Source organism: Pteronotus mesoamericanus, unplaced genomic scaffold (genome assembly GCF_021234165.1).
Source record: "Pteronotus mesoamericanus isolate MK-2021 breed Mesoamerican mustached bat unplaced genomic scaffold, CSHL_Meso_final scaffold_54, whole genome shotgun sequence".
NCBI classification, from domain to species: Eukaryota; Metazoa; Chordata; class Mammalia; order Chiroptera; family Mormoopidae; genus Pteronotus; species Pteronotus mesoamericanus.
In genome coordinates, this window is record NW_026555321.1 from 70,994,914 (window position 1) to 71,007,978 (window position 13,065).

Below are 13,065 nucleotides of genomic sequence, written 5' to 3' on the forward strand. Positions count from 1 at the left end.
GATCCTACTAAAATCCCTTTTGCTGATTGCCTTGTAGGGTCAAAATCATTTTTTTATATGCTTAGCCATTTAAGTAACAGGAAAAGCATTCATAACTAAATACAAATCTAAAATGTTTAGAAATAAAAATATATTCCTTAAGCATCTAAAAAATATAAGTGTCAAAGCTGGAAAAAAGAAACCCAAAAGAAATGAGCTAGCATGCCATGAGATCACATGTGTGAACCTTAAGTGTATATTTCTGAGGGAAAGAAGCCAATCAGAAAGGGCTACTTACTGCGTGGTTCCAAGTATATGACATTCTAAAAATGGCAAAACTATAGAGGGTAAAAAAAATGAGTGGTTGCCAGAATTAGAGGGGAGGCAGAAATTAATAGAGCACAGAGGATATTTAGGGCAGTGAAACTACCCCATATAATGCTCTATTGGTGACTACATGTCATTATACATTGTTAAAATGCATAGGATGTATAACACCAAGAGTGAACCCTAATATAAACTTTGTTTATTTTTTAATTAATTAATTAATTTTTTCAAATACATTTGTCTCTGCCTTCCCCGCATCATTTTCATTTTCCCCTCACCCCCTCCCTCCCTCAGCCTATCCCCTTTGGTTTTGTTCATGAGTCCTTGCTATATGTTTCTTGTCCTGCCCATTCCCTTCCTTTTCCCCCGGCCCATCCCCCGTCCTTCCCTCTTGTCTCTGTTGGTTTCTTTTCCTTTCAGTGTTGCTGGTCTTATTTTCCTTGCATCTTTGTATTGTTGGTTAGGTTCCGCTTATAGGTGAGATCATATGGTATTTGTCTTTCGCCCCTTGGCTTATTTCGCTTAGCATAATGCTCTCAAGTTCCATCCATGTTGTTGCGAAGTTTAGTAGTTCTTTTTTTCTTTCTGCTGCATAGTATTCCATTGTAAATGTACCATAGTTTTTTGATCCCATCATCTACTGATGGGCATTTAGGTTGCTTCCAACACTTGGCTATTGTAAATTGTGCTGCTATGAACATTGGGGTGCATAGGTTCTTTTGAATTGGTGTTTTGGGATTCTTAGGGTATAGACCCAGCAGGGGAATCACTGGATCAAAAGGCAGTTCCATTTTCAGCTTTTTGAGGAAATTCCACACTGCTTTCCACAATGGCTGCACCAATCTGCATTCCCACCAACAGTGGACTAGGGTTCCCTTTTCTCCATAGCCTCGCCAGCACCTGTTGCTTGTGGATCTGTTTATGATGGCCATTCTGACTGGTGTGAGGTGGTACCTCATGGTGATTTTGACCTGCATTTCTCTGATGGCTAGTGATGCTGAGCATCCTTTCAAATGCCTCTGGACCCTCTGTATCTCTTTCTTGGAAAAATGTCTGCCCAGGTCCTTTGCCCATTTTTTGATTGGATCATTTGTCTTCTTGGAGTGGAGTCGAGTGAGTTCTTTATATATCTTGGAGATCAAACCTCTATTTGATGTATCATTAGTGAATATATTTTCCCATAGGGTTGGCTCCCTTTTCATTTTGCTGATATTTTCTTTAGCCGTGCAGAAGCTTCTTATTTTGATGAGGTCCCACTTGTTTATTCTTTCCTTTCTGTCCCTTGCTTTAGGAGACATATCAGTGAAAAAATGGCTGCGTGGGATATCTGAGAGTTTCCTGCCAATGTTCTCCTCTAGGACTTTGATGGTGTTGCGACTTATATTTAAGTCTTTTATCCACCTTGAGTTTATTTTTGTGTATGGTGTCAGCTGATGATCCAATTTCAATTTTTTGCATGTAGTCGTCCAGCTCTCCCAACACCATTTGTTGAAGAGGCTGTTATTGCTCCATTTTATGCTTCTGCCCACTTTGTCAAATATTAGATGCCCATATAGACCTGGGCTTATTTCTGGGCTTTCTATTCTGTTCCACTGGTCTATGGGTCTGTTCTTGTGCCAATACCAGATTGTTTTGAGTATAGTGGCTTTGTAGTATAGTTTGATGTCCGGTATTGTGATCCCTCCTACTTTGTGTTTCTTACTCAAAATTGTTGTGGCTATTCGGGGTCGTTTATGGTTCCACATAAATTTTTGAAATGTCTGTTCTATTTCTGTGAAATACGTCATTGGTATCTTAATAGGGATTGCGTTGAATCTATAAATTGCTTTGGGTAGTATGGACATTTAATGATATTAATTCTTCCAATCCATGAGCGCGGTATATGCTTCCATTTATTTGCGTCTTCCTTAATTTCTTTCTTCAATGTTTTATAGTTATCTGCGTACAGGTCTTTTAACTCCTTGGTTAAATTTATTCCTAGGTACTTTATTTTTCTTGTTGCTATATCGAATGGTATTTTTTTCCTGATTTCTTCTTCTTCTATTTCATTGTTGGTGTACAAAAATGCCTTTGATTTCTGAATATTGACTTTGTATCCTGCTGTTTTGCCAAGTTGACTTATTAGGTTGAGGAGTTTTTTGGTAGAGTCTACAGGGTTTTCTATGTACACTATCATGTCATCTGCAAACAAGGAGAGTTTTACTTCCTCCTTTCCTATTTGGATGCCGTTTATTTCTTTTTCTTGTCTGACCGCTGTGGCTAGGATTTCCAATACGATGTTGAAAAGAATTGGTGAAAGTGGACATCCTTGTCATGTTCCCGACCTTAGTGGGAAAGCTTTCGGTTTTTGCCCGTTGAGTATGATGTTGCCTGTAGGTTTTTTATATATGGCCTTTATTACATTGAGGAATGCTCCATTTATTCCCATTTTGCTGAGTGTTTTGATCATAAATGGGTGCTGTACTTTATCAAATGCTTTTTCTACATCTATCGAGATGATCATGTGGTTTTTGTCTTGTCTTTTATTTATGTGATGTATCACGTTTATTGACTTGCGTATATTGAAACATCCCTGCATCCCTGGGATGAATCCCACTTGATTGTGCTGGATAATCTTTTGAATGTATTGCAGTATGCAGTTTGCCAATATTTTGTTGAGGATTTTAGCATCTATGTTCATCAGCGAAATTGGCCTGCAGTTTTCTTTCTTTGTAGGGTCTTTATGTGGTTTTGGGATTAGGGTGTTGCTGGCCTCATAAAAAGAGTCTGGGAGTCTTCCCTCCTTCTGGATTTTTTGGGATAATCTGAGAAGGACAGGGTTTAGCTCTTAAATGTTTTGTAAAATTCTCCTGTGAAACCATCCGGCCCTGGGCTTTGTGTGCTGGGAGTTTCTTGATTACTGCTTCAATTTCCCCAGTTGTTATCGATCTCTTCAAGCTTTCTGTTTTTTCCTCCTTCAGTGTTGGAAGATTATACTTTTCTAGAAATTTGACCATTTTATTGAGGTTTTCAAATTTCTTTGCATGTAATTGTTCATAGTAGTTTCCTATAATCCTTTGTATTTCTGTGGTATCAGTTGTTATTACTCCTCTTTCCTTTCTGATATTATTAAATTGGGTCCTCTCCCTTTTTTTTCTTGATGAGTCTGCTTAAAGCCTTGTTGATTTTATTTATCTTTCCAAAGAACCAGCTTCTGGCTTGGTTGATCCTTTGAATTGTTCTTTTTGTCTCTATATCATTCAGTTCTGCTCTAATCTTGACTATTTCCTTCCTTCTACTTGCTCAGGGATTTATTTGTTGTTGTTGCTCTAGTTCTTGAAGTTGTAGTGTTAGGTCTTTTATTTGAAATGTTTCTATCTTTTTTAGGTAAGCCTGTATTGCTATGAACTCTTGTCTCAGGACTGCCTTTGCCGTGTCCCATAGGTTTTGGACTGTTGTCTGTTCATTTTCATTTGTTTCCAGAAATTTTTTTATTTCTTCTCTTATCTCATTATTGACCCATTCATTGTTTAATAGTGTACTGCTCAGTCTCCATGAGTTTGCAAGTTTTTTTTTTGTCTTACAACATTTTATTTTATATGAAAAGGCAATAGTATAATAGTTATCAGAAAAGTTGAACGACAAAATATATAGGAAGAAGATAACCAAAGAAATCCTATATGATTTACACAATTGTTCAAGCAAACACAAGAAAACTTTGGTTCAGTTTCTATGAACTATCAAAGAATAAGACAAAAGACCCTTCTATCTCAAATTAATCATGTTTTGAATGGCAGCTTTTCAACATAATAAAATAAAGACATAAAAACAAAGGCAAAATACATCTTATTCTAAAACATTTCTTTTTAGTCCCTATGTACTTTGAACAATCTTGTTATAGAGTCTTGCTGCAACTTTCAATGTTCAAAGTAAATCTATCCTGGTACAGTGTTTTAAGAAGTCAGTAGCAGCAGCAGTAGAAGCATAATATAGTTGTTTCACTGTTATTTCCAGATTCTATAAAATCCCAAGGCTATTGCCAGGCAAGAATACACTGAGGCTGCAAGATAACGAATTGTCTCAAGCTTGTTGGATTCCATTAGTGTTTTTAAAGAAGCAATTTCAGTGTCAATTTTATTACTGGTCTCTGAGATAATACTTCTGGTTTTGGTATCCTTTTTGGTAAATTCTGTGGTTGCTTCCATAAGTTTCTTTTCTTGATCTGTAAACATATCTGTTACTCTGCTCCTTTCTAGGTTGATATCCAGTTTATTATCTGCTCTGATTTCACTGGTTTCATTTATCAACTGTTGCTTAACTTGTTCTAATTCAATTTTCATTTTCTCACTCTCTGCTCTCTGATTTGCAAATTCACTTTTCTCTAGGATGACCATATCTTTCTTGATGGAGTCCAAATGAGCCATTAGCTGTTGTACTGTTATTTCCTGTTGAGCTTGAGTGACCATTTCCTTATAGATAGTATCCAAGCTGACATTTGATAAAGGGGTTAATGCTGATACAATCGTTTCTGCCTGTGCTTTGTCAAATCCATGAGTTTCCAAGTCCTGAACCAATGCATGAGTATCAAAAGTTAATTTTCTTTGTTCTGAAGGAGTTATGTCCACTCGCCTTGTATCATATTCTTCCTTGGTTGTGGTGGTGAAGAAGTCTCTCCGCAGTGCCCATGAGAAACGCCCGTCGCGGGGTTGAAACCTGGCGCCACCCGCTGCTTTCAGATAGCAGGAGCCGCCAGACACTGCGACTCCACATATCCTCAGTTTCTGGGTTCGAGTTTGCAAGTTGTTGAAGTTTCTCTTTGAGGTTGATTTCCAGTTTCAAGCCCTTGCGGTCTGAGAAAAAGTTTGGTATTATTTCAATTTTCCTGAATTTGCTGAGGCTTGCTTTGTGTCCTATCATGTGGTCTATCTTTGAAAAACTGCCATGAGCATTTGAAAAGAATGTGTATTTTTCTTCTTTGGGATGTAAGGTTCTATATATGTCAGTTAAGTCTCTTTGATTGAGTGCGTCATTCAGCTCCACAATATCCTTATTGATGTTTTGTTTGGAAGATCTGTCCATTTTTGACAGTGGGGTGTTGAAATCCCCTACTATCAGTGTGTTGCTGTCTATATCTTTTTTGACGTCATCCAAGATTTTCCTTGTATACTTGGGTGCTCATATATTGGGGTCATATAATTTTACAATGTTTATGTTTTCTTGATAGATACTTCCTTTAAGTATTATAAAGTGCCCCTCTGGGTCTCTTTTTATGGTCTTTGTTTTGAAATCTATTTTGTCTGATATAAGTATTGCAACCCTGCCCTTTTTCTCTTGCCCATTTGCTTGGAATATTTTTCTCCATCCCTTTACTTTCAATTTGTGTAGGTCTTTTCCTCTAAGATAAATCTCTTGTAGGCAGCATATGTATGGGTCATGTTTTCTTATCCATTCAGCTATCCTGTGTCTTTTGATTGGGGCATTTAGTCCATTTACCTTGAGAGTTATTACCTATAGAAACCTATTCATTTTTTCCCTTTCTACCTGTGTTTTTCTCTTTCTCACACTTTTATTTCATCTTTTTAAACCAGTCCCTTTAGCATATCTTGTAGTGCTGGTTTGGTAGAGATGTATTCTTTAAGCCTTCTTTTGTCTGGGAAACTCCTTATTCCCCTTCTATTTTAGTTGAGAGCCTTGCTGGGTAGAGCAGCCTTGGTTGTAGGCCCTTGCTTTTCATTACTTGGAATATTTGCTGCCATTCCCTTCTGGCTTGTAGTGTTTCTGTTGAGAAGTCAGCTCCTTGTATGTTACTTCTCCTTTTCCCTTGCTGCCTTGAGGATTCTCTCTTTGTCTTTGATAGTTGCCATTTTAATGATGAGGTGTCTTGGAGTGGACTTCCTTGGGTCCCTCTTGAGTGGGGTCCTCTGTGCCTCCTGGATCCATGAGAGCCTTTCTCTCCTCAAATTAGGGAAATTTTCCATCATTACTTTATTGAGGAGGTTCTCTATCCCTTGCTCCTCTTCTTCTCCTTCTGGTATCCCTATTATGTGGATATTATTGCGTTTCAGGTTGTCCTGCATTTCCCTAAATGCCTCTTCTTTCTTTTTGAGTCCTTTTTCCATTTCTTGTTCTTCCTGGGAGCTTTTTTCTACCTTATCCTCCATGTCACTGATTCGATCCTCGGCTTCATCCAGCCTGCCTTTGGATTCCGCCTACTGTGTTCTTCAATTCAGAAATGGTATTCTTCATATCCTCTTGTGTCTTCTTGATAGTTTCTATGTCCTTTTCCAGGTTGCTATAGTTTGCTGTAGGTCCTGATAGTTTCTCTGCATTTCTCATAGTTATCTTTGAGCTGGCTGAGCTCATTGAGCTTCCTTAGAACCATTGTTTTGAATTCAATATCTGATAGTTCCCTTGCCTCTGTTTCATTTAGCTCTCTCTTTGGGGAGTTCCCTTTTCCACTCATTTGGGGGGAACTTCTTTTTCTTCCCATTTTTGTGAGACTCTGTTAAGTAATTTATGTATTTATTTTTGCTTCTGCTTCAATTGGGCCATCTAGAGTACCTAACTTTGTGAATTAAACTTCTATGGTAGTAGGCTGTTCTTTTTATTTATTTATTTATTTATATTATTTATTTATTTATTTATTCTTTTTTCTTTACTTTTCTTTCTGGGCCTGCCTCTTATGATGTCAGTTGTTGACCCTATATGACTTTGTGTCATTTGTTTGAGCCTTCCAGGAGTCTACTGTCTGTGTCTGACTCCTGTTTTGGGCAGCTCTGTGACCCCTTCAGTCAGGGATCCACTATTACTGCGGATCGCTTTGCAAATTCACGCAGGCTCTTTGAGCGTGCTCCCCGGCTGACAGGATCCCAGCCTGACAGGATCCCCCACCTGCCTGGGCACTTATTCACCCAACCTCGCACACTCTTCCTGCGCACGGTGGGCGCCTCAGGACTGGTAGTTTAGGGTCTCCCGCTGGGTGCTTTCCCTGCTTTTGGTTCTTTGGGGGCTTCGCCTGCCCTTGCCAAATGAAGATTATGGAAATGGGAGGAATTCAGCTCCAGGACTCTCCGGTTCATCCTGTCTCCAGTCTCTCCTCCAGGGACTCTGGGCAAGTCTGTGACCCCTTCGCCCCGGGATCCACTATTTCTGCGGACCACTCTGCACTCTGGGGGCCCCCACGGGTCTATTTATGTCTGCCCTCGCCGATCTGCATACTCCCGCACAGGCCGGCGGGTAGCAACCTGCGGGAGCCCTCTCCAGCTCGCGCAGTCCACACACACGCTCGCCAACGCTCGCCAATCCTCGCCGGCCACTCGGCAGGAGTGTGTGTGCCTGCACTGGGTGGTTTTGGGCTGATTATTGTGTGCTTTTCAGCTTTTGACTCTTTGGGGATGTGACCTGTTCCCGCACAGTGGAGACTATGGCACGGAGAAGGAGTCGGGACTCCCTGGTTTCTCTTCCCATTCTTTCCCCGACACCTCTGTCTCCAGTCTCTCTTCCGGGGTCTCTGGGCAGTTCTATGACCCCTTCCGCCAAGGATCCACTATTTCTGTGGACCACGTTGTAACTGTAGGCCATATGGCTCCCCACGCCCTGCTTCTGCCTCTTTGGGGGTGCTTCCTCCCAGCTCAAATTGGAGACTATGGAATGGGGAGGGAGTCGGGACTCCCTGGTTCCTCCTCCCATTCTTTCCCCAACGCCTCCCTCTCCAGTCTCTCCTCAAGGCTCTCTATGCAGCTGTGTGACCCCTTTGGCCAGGAATCCTCTTTTTCTTCCAGCTAGTCTGCACTTAGCCCCCCAGCTCACACGAGCACAAGCTGTGTGCAAAGCGCAGGAAAGGCAGGTTAATTGATTCCCTTATGCCTGAGCGAGATGGTAGCTGCAGAGTGGGAGGTGAGTTATCACCCGGGCTCCCCTGCCCACTGTCTCAGTTCTCTTCACAAAGTTTTCCTCACCAGTCTTTTCCCAGGCACCAGCCCACTCTGCTGCCGCCTCTACCCAGAGATCAAGGAGGGCGGCTGCCACTGCAAATTTTTGCGTTGGGCCTTTAAATGTCTCTTTGCATCTCCAGCCGCCTGTCTCTGGCAGAGAGCACCCCTAAGCTTTTCGGGGTTGCGTTTTGTCTTTATGTTTTCCTGGTTTCAGCTGCTGTAGTCTAGGGGTCCCTGTTTATGGTTCAGATCCTGTTCTTCTCAGGGGGATCCAACTGGCCATTTCAATGTCCCTCTGGTGCTGGTGCCCCAGGGCACCCAGCCCACCCTATCGAGCCTCCTCTGTACTTCTCACCCATTGGGATGTGTGAGAGTTGAATCCACTGTCTGTCCACGGCTCCAAGGCTCCTTTCCCTCTATCGTTCCATTGTTTTCCAGGTGATTTCTCCACTATTTAGTTGCAATTACAGTTTGGTCTTGGGAGGAGGTCATTGTGACTCCCATTCACTCCTCCACCATCTTCCTCTCTCCCTAATATAAACTTTGGATTATGGGAATAATGATGTGTCCATGTAGGTGTATCAACTGTAACAAAGGTACTACTCTGGTGGGGGATGCTGATAGTAGGGGGAAGGCTGTGTGTGCATGTGTGGAGACAGGAGGTCTATGGGAACTCTGCACTTTTCACTCAATTTTACTGTGAATCTAAAACTGCTCTAAAAATAAAATCTATTTTAAAGAAAATAAAAAGGATGAATGGAAAAATATATACCAGGCACGTTATAACTATAAGTAGGTCTGTTATTACCAGACAAAGTAAGGACAGTAGGATCTTTACTCAGAAATTCTAAGGCTGCAGCATAAAATTCCTCCCTGAGTTCGAAGACTTCTGTCCTACCCTGCAGATTTTAGATTCTAGGCTGTACCATTAACTCTTACATGAATTGAGAACCTTCTGGGCTGCCCTACAGATTTCCTACTCTCTAGCCTCCACAATCATGTGAAATTCCTTAAAATTCCTGTCTCTCTCTCTCTCTTTTTGTCTGTGTGCGTGTGTGTGTGTGTGTGTAAATGTTCTAAGGAAAATTTAACCTGTTTTTGTTTTATTGCATGCATGTGTTTTGCATTTATTGAATGTGGCTCTTACTGTTACCTTTATAAAATTTTCTGTAGTTTAAAAATGAATGTCCTCTAGAATCATATAGGATAAATTTTCCTATATTCTAAAGGGTTATAACTTGAGTTTGAACTACTGCAATTAAAATAATGAGAGAATTAGTGGAATGTTTAAGATGTGGTGTTAGTTAAATTAATGTCTGACATGTGAAATGCATTCTTAATAAAACCACTGAAATTCATGGCGAGACGTAACGATATACTTTGTGGCCACTAGAGGGCACACAACAGCTGCCACATTTTCAAAACCAAGGCTTTTTATTGTAAAGTCACAATTTGAGAAATAAGAAAATGGAGCCCCATTTATATTTAAATCATTATCATTGAAATGTAAATATAAATATTTAAACTTAATTTAAAATCGGTGCATGCGTGCATTCACTTAAAAGTCACTTTTTAGACAATCTTCAATACTTTGGAACTTTTCCCCCCAAGGTTATTAAATATAACAATTCATTTGACTGAATAAATAGAAAAGTAGAACTGTATTTTAAGCTTTTTGAAGGTATAAATCACACTTTATCTTTGAATCCTACTACTTTTACTGACTCACATTTTAAGTGTGTATATGCTTTTTCAGTTATAAAATTCAAAGATTTATATTAGAACCAATTTTAGGTAATTTACAAAGGCATATCATACAATTTCATAGATGTCACTTTGCTGGACATATGCAGTGATAGTATCATCCAAATCATATTCTCTAGAAATTCAGGGTCAGGTAATAGCCTGTGATATGTTAGAGCTAACCCCTACCTACTTGAAACTATTTCTTCTATCTGCCTGTTGGTTGTTGGAAAATTCTTTTAGAATCTTTTACTGATTTAATTCCTGGTCCACTTCATCTGTGTAAGCATTGGGTGCTTTACAAGCATTGGGTATTCTTTCTTTCCCAAACGCATAATTCATCTCACTTGCCATCACAAACTATCACCTTCTCCATTTCTTGCAAATGTTGCCTAGGACAGACTAGATGCCATTTCCTGACCTGTCATTTCCCCCAAGCCATTTTTTTTCTTTTTAAAGGTTTGCATTTAATCACAGAGAACCCTACTGGGTTGAGCTTTTCTGCTTTGGACACTGACACATACAGACTGCATCCATTGCTAGGTCTGATATGATTTCATGCCTCATAAATTGTAGGTATAGAGTCACAGTGATTATTTCTTCTTTCACTTCATCAGGTCACAGAATTATGAAGACATAAATATTTTCTTTGAAACTTATTTATATTCATTCATTTTCCTGTGTTTTTAAATTGAATTTATTGGGGTGACATTGGTTAATAAAATTATGTGTGTTTCAGGTATACAATTCTACAGTACATCATCTGTATATTGTACCGTATGTATGTTCACTTCCCCAAGTCAAATCTCCTTCCATCACTATTTATCTCCTTTTTACTATCTTCTACCTCCTCCCTCCTCCCTCCTCCCCTTCCTGCTGGCAATCACCATACTGTTGTCTGCGTCCAAGAGCCTTTCTTTTTTTTCTTTGCTAAATCCCTTAATGCCAACTCTCATCCTTGTATCTGAATTACTACAACAGTTTCTTAATTGACGTCTCTTTCTCTGTTTTCCCTTTGAATTTCCTTCTCTACAGCTACCAGAACAATCTTGTTTAAATGATGATTTCATTATTTTATTGTACATCCAAGACATCTCTAGTGATTTTTTTCCTCCCACATCCAGGTGAAAGTCCTGTCTGAGATGCAAGCTCTCCTAGGATATCATCCCAACCAATACAGCAGAATTTAGTTCCCTTGACTCCCCAACATGCAGCTTTACTTAATAAATCAAACATTTTTGTAATGACAAGGTAATTTGCACCTCACAGCAACTTTAGACTTTCTAATTTACATACATTTTATTTAGCTTCTCTAGAGCAAATATCTTCCATTAGTTTTGTACTTTCAATGCTTCCCATAAAGCCAGCTTCTGGAAGAAACACAATAATTGCTGGTTAAACTGGCAAATAATTGCCAATCTGTAAAATGGCAATCAGGACTATATCCCTTTTATTTTTTATTAGTTTCCTCATATTTAGGTCAATATAATAGAGTAGATAGCACGCACAAATTAGATGCTGTAGGTTTAAATTCTTACTCTGTCATCTACTTGTTTAGGAATATTGGGAAAATTTCCCAACTTTTCTGAAATTGAGAAAAAAATCTGTTCATTTGCAAAAATATAGCCATTAGAGAAAGTTTGAAAAATAGAAATAATAAGAAAAAATTTACCCTAAATCTTTGTTTTAAATTCCTATTGCTGCTATAACAAATAACCACAAACTTAGTGGCTTAAACAAGACTTTGGTATCTTTTGGATCTGCAGGTCATAGTCTGAAAGCTCCTCATTGGGCTGAAATTGATGTGTTGGCAGAACCGTGTTACTTTCTGGAGACCCTATGGAAGAATCTGTCTTTTTGCCTTTTCCAGTTTCTTGAGGCCATCTGCATATTTTGGATAGTTACCTCCTTCTTCCACGTTCAAAGCCAACAGTGGCCCACTGGGTTTTTCTCTCATAACATCACTCTGTCAGTGACTCTTCTTTCTTTGGTCAGAATTTCAGGATCCCTTGTAATTACATTATTGGATTGTTTAGATCATCCACAACAATCTCTTATTTATCCTAAGTTTAGCTGACTAACATGTTAGTTACAGTTGCCACTTTCATTCCTCTTGCCATGTAACATAATTTATTCACAAGTCTGGGATTAGGACATGGACATCCTTCTGATGAGAGCATTACTCTGCCCTGAAACAGTCTACCCTCTGGCCCTGAAACAGTCACATTTGTCTCATATGCTAAATATATTCATCCTACTTTAACATCCTCCGAAGTCTCAACCAATTACAGCATCAACTCAAAGTTTAACATTTCATTCAAATATTAGTACAGTACCAAAGCCCCAAATCTCAGTACCTAAATCATGTATGACCGAGACTCTGAATTTAACCCATCTTGAGTTACAACTCATTTCTAGCTGTGAACCCAGTGAAACTCAAGAGACAAATTATTTACATCCAAAATAAAATAATGGGCAAGCATAGGATACTGTCTTATAGATATTCTCATTTAAAAAATGAGAAAAAATTTTTTCAAGTGTCACTGGTCCAAAACAATTTTTATGTCATCTGGGAAAGCTCCATTTGGTTTCAAGTCTGGAAAATAGCTCTCTATGGCTTGTGGCACCACTCTCAGGGCATCTGACTGTACTCCGGAGTCATCCTCTCTGACTTCAAAGGTAGGACATGATTTCATTTGGTTAGTTTCATCAGCCTATTTGGGACATGATAGCCAGTATTCTCAATATCCCTTTTGGCCTAATCTGGAGGTGCTTCTGCTAGTATAACATTAGCGAGAACTTTGTGGATCTCCCATGTAGGGTTTGTCACAAGCTTCTCTTGAATAACCACATCTCTGTTCCTGGCTTTTGATGATGTGGGGTAGGGGACACATGAGTCACATGCCTGATGTCTTCAAGTCCTCCATGTGACTGAATACTTTGGTTTCTTTTTTTATTTTATTTATTTAGAGAGAGGAGAAGGGAGGGAGAAAAACATCAATTGATCGCCTCCCATAAGCACCTTGACTATGGACCCAGCTTGCAACCCAGGCATGGGCTCCAACTGGGAAGTGAATCAGCGACCCCTCGCTTGCAGTATGAC

The 13,065-nt window shown here is 39.6% G+C and overlaps 1 protein-coding gene across 1 annotated transcript; it reads right to left on the bottom strand.

Annotated features, from left to right (window-relative positions):
- Positions 1-4,289: 4,289 nt before the first annotated feature.
- On the bottom strand, positions 4,290-5,055 carry LOC129087870 (coiled-coil domain-containing protein 90B, mitochondrial-like). Its single transcript, XM_054594909.1, is given in 2 exon segments — positions 4,290-4,985; positions 4,987-5,055. Coding segments are annotated over 2 exon segments (765 nt in total).
- Between the last annotated feature and the right edge of the window lie 8,010 nt (positions 5,056-13,065).